Source organism: Oryzias melastigma, linkage group LG3, assembly GCF_002922805.2.
Source record: "Oryzias melastigma strain HK-1 linkage group LG3, ASM292280v2, whole genome shotgun sequence".
NCBI classification, from domain to species: Eukaryota; Metazoa; Chordata; class Actinopteri; order Beloniformes; family Adrianichthyidae; genus Oryzias; species Oryzias melastigma.
In genome coordinates this window covers 23,028,084-23,031,801 of record NC_050514.1, presented here as the reverse complement: position 1 = coordinate 23,031,801, position 3,718 = coordinate 23,028,084, and the positions used below count along the sequence as shown (strand labels likewise).

The 3,718-nt window shown below is 39.6% G+C and overlaps 1 protein-coding gene across 2 annotated transcripts in view; it reads right to left on the bottom strand.

Moving 5' to 3' along the window:
* LOC112160890 (MAM domain-containing glycosylphosphatidylinositol anchor protein 1) overlaps positions 1 to 3,718 on the bottom strand; it is a 189,944-nt gene that overhangs the window by 28,136 nt on the left and 158,090 nt on the right. For both annotated transcript variants that reach the window (XM_036210939.1, XM_024295756.2), the window contains 3 exons: positions 2,914 to 3,094; positions 2,777 to 2,800; positions 366 to 518 (listed from right to left, as the gene is read on the bottom strand). In XM_036210939.1, coding sequence (XP_036066832.1) covers positions 366 to 518; positions 2,777 to 2,800; positions 2,914 to 3,094 — 358 coding nt within the window. The remainder of the gene's footprint in view (positions 1 to 365; positions 519 to 2,776; positions 2,801 to 2,913; positions 3,095 to 3,718) is intronic.

The following is a 3,718-nucleotide window of genomic DNA, read 5'->3' as shown; positions in this document are numbered from 1 at the left end:
AAAAAAAAAAAAAAAAAAAAAAAATCTTTGGCAATTAATCATGATTATTGTTTTCCAGATTTGCAAATAATAAGTTAATCGATTCCTAGCCCTAGTTAATTTTTTTTAATATGCCCTGCAATAGACCAGCAAACCATCCAGGGTGTACCCTGTCTTTGGCCAGCTGAGTTAGGCTCCAGCATCCCCATTACCCCAAAAGGGAAGTTTGATAAATGTTTTCTGATGTTTTTAACCACTATGTGCCTCAACTCAGTGAACATTGCCATCATCTACCTTGTACTTGTAGGTGAAAAAAATATTCTTAATATTAATAATTTTGCATGGATAACAACGCTCTTCTAATGCTCCCCAAAAACTGTTCTCACCTTCCTTAGTTCCACTGCGGTCGGTCTCTGGACCAGTGTTGGTAGATCGTTTCGGATTTTGCGTAAGGTTATTCTGTCTGGTCCAGTCAAAAACATCCGTCCGGTCTTGAGTGAAACCGCAGATCCGCTCATCCTCGAAACCACAAACTTTGTCTTGGACATGTTTAAATATAAAGAGATGAGAAAGAAAGAGCAGGAGAAATGGACATTTTATACGTGACATGTTACATATCTGACATCGTTAAGAAAGGCAGTTTCTAACTTTGCCTGAATGCCAACATTAAATGTGTAAAATGACCTCAGCGTTATGCTCTTCAAATCAAACTGACTAGCAATTACTGACAAAATGATGGGCACAATGTGGGAGGCAGACAATCACAGCCTATATAGAGATTCTTAAAGTGGATCCCTTTGCATTCTCCATTGTGTGACGCAAAAAAAGTATGATTTAGTCAGGCTTTTTTAAATGTAAATATATATTTTGCATTGCACAGCCAGGCACATATATGTCAGTGATTCTGTTGAGAAAGTAAGGGCAGCCTGTGACATAGCCTACTGTTTTCAGGAGTGTCTGGCGTTTGCAATCAAATATTCTCAGTGTGACTACAACTTCAGAGTGTTCTCATCAGAAAACCCATCAGAACATTAAAAACATGAAATTAACCATTTGGCACATTGTTTTATCCAGAAAACTCTGAACAAATGAGGCAGTGGTAGGGCGGTCGTGGTGCAGTGGTAGGGCGGTCGACTCCTGATCAGAAGTGAGCGGGTTCGACTCCGCCTTGCCTGCCCATGTGTCGAAGTGTCCTTGGGCAAGACACTGAACCCCGAATTGCCTCTGGTGGGAGGTTGGCGCCAGTGTTTGGCAGCGGAGCCACCACCAGTGTGTGAATGTGCGTGTGAATGGGTGAATGGGTCTGTGACTGTGAAGCGCTTTGGGCCCTCGAAGGAGGGTAGAAAGCGTTATACAAGTATACGCCGTTTTACCAAATTAGGCATTTTCTGCAAGGTGTTCACATGAATTACAAATGATGATGTCTTGTGAACTAGTTTTTGTTGTTTTATTTGTTGTCCACTGTGAATCACAAATTGACAGGATGATTTAAAATGCCTAACTGAGCTCTGATCTGACACAAATAAGTCCGGTTTCCTCTGGTTCAGTTCAGGTTTGGCCTTGTTCACATTAAAAATAAAAAAAATTAAATTAAACCCCATGAAAGTTTTGGAAAAAAGAAAATTTCACTGAAATAACTCAACAATTTTCTAACAACCACACAGCAGAGAACTACTTCATTTATGTATTTATTTGTCCAAATAGAGTTAACACACAACCTGATAGTGTTTGATAAAGACCCTGCAAATGAAGGGAAAACTTTTTCCATGTTTAACATGTTGAGAATCAGATTCTCTGGACCCGTTTTTTTTTATTCTACGACCTTCGAAGTCATTTTTAAACTAATTATCAATTTCTTTTTGAGTTGCTGTGCACATCATTAAAGACAGCGAAGCGATGCTGCTGCATCATTCTTAATGTTGATGTTCCTTGTTAAGCAAGATGAAGGGGCCTCTCTCCATGGTGTTGTCTCCTTCATTAGCCCATCTGGAGGGCTCAGCCATTATCAGAAACTCACTAAAGAAGCCAATATAACAGCCGCCATATAAAAATGTCCAAGCTGACAGCTTTAGTGAGAACATCCCAAACCCCCCCTGCACACACACACCCACACACACTCACAAACAGTCTGCTGAAGAACCGTGCAGCTCTTACTCCCCATGAGGACTGCCTGTGTGTTCGTCTTTGTTTCAGGGAGCTAATCTATTACCATTCACACCCTGTTTCACTACACGCGCTCCTTTCAATTTACACTGTTGTTCTCGCAGTCTGTTACAATCTGCTGTTGTTTTAATTGCCTCACCCTGGCTGAGCCAACTGCCACTCCTGCCAGAAAAATTCAGCATGTCCCTTAATGAAGAAAATAGACATGATGCAACTGACTGAGAAGCAGAAGTAGGAAAAGATGGGATGAAAGGCAAATGGGAATCGGTGCAAAAAAGCATCAGACTGACGGAAACAAAGAGGCTCAACTTCATGATTTTTGTGTTTTCTTATCAGTTTTACCAATAAAACAAGTTGTTTATCCACTTCTTGTGAACACTGTTTCATTTCAAATTCTTTAGACCTCTTTCCATCCTCTATTTGCTTCCTCAAGCTTTTTGTCATTGAGCCTTTTTATCAATAAGTAATGCAATAAAAGCCAAGGACTATTTACAGCAAGTTCCACACTGGCAAACCTGCACTGATGCTGCCTGGAGCTAACTTGGCTTTCTTTAGGAGTCTTCTATCCATCTGGTATTAGCCAGATGGATAGAAGACAGCAATGCATGATGGGAAAGTTGTAGTTTATTCTCACCTGAAGATCTTGGGTAGGTGTAGGCTGTGAAGAAAATGAAATAATTTTAGCTAACAGTCAGATTTACTTAAAAAATAATTTCAGAAGAATGTGGAAACCTTTCAAAAAATAGTTTAAGGGCTTTAGAAGAAACTCACGCTCAGAGTACTGGATGATTCTGCTGACATAATCCCCAGTGCTGTAGGCAGTGATGGGAGCCAGTCGGACCTCGTAGGAAAGAGGGATCCTGAGGTCTGGTATTGTGTAGGACAACAGGACACCTTTCTCTGGCTCTCTGCCCCCCAGGTCCACTTGCTTTGACAGAATTTTCTGCTTATTCTGCATTCACAGGGGTGATGCCACACACAAGCACAAAAGAAAAAAAAAGTATAGAGACGTGTTACATACAACTGCGAATGAATGTAGGGAAAAAAATAGAGACATGACTGGAAGGCAAAAACAGCAAGAGACATAACTGTGGGTGGCTGCAAGGCACACTTTTTGCACCAACAATCTCTTCTCTATCTTTCAGGACTCTATACCAAATGTGCTATTAAAGGGGTTTTTCAAGTGGTTTTGTGTGAAGTACTCTGGAGTAGTTAATGTCTCATGTTCAGCAGGTGGTGGTCAGAGTGCTAACTGTTTTTAGAATTGAAACCAGTATAATAACTCAGAATTGCAACAATCAAAACCCAATTTGTTTTATCTGTCAAAAAACTAAATTTAAAATATTTACATTTGCTTAAAAACAATGGATCTTGGATGTTTTATATGCTTTTTTTAACCTAACTATGGTTTTTTGGAATCTCATATAGTTATTGTTGTAAAAGCAACATATTTCAGCATTAAGTATCAGTATCAGCCTCTACATTTGGTTCTGATTCTGAGAACTTCATTGCTTTATTTACTTATTTTTGTCTACGACTCACCAAATTTAAGGAGCTTTAAACATTTTCTATTAAG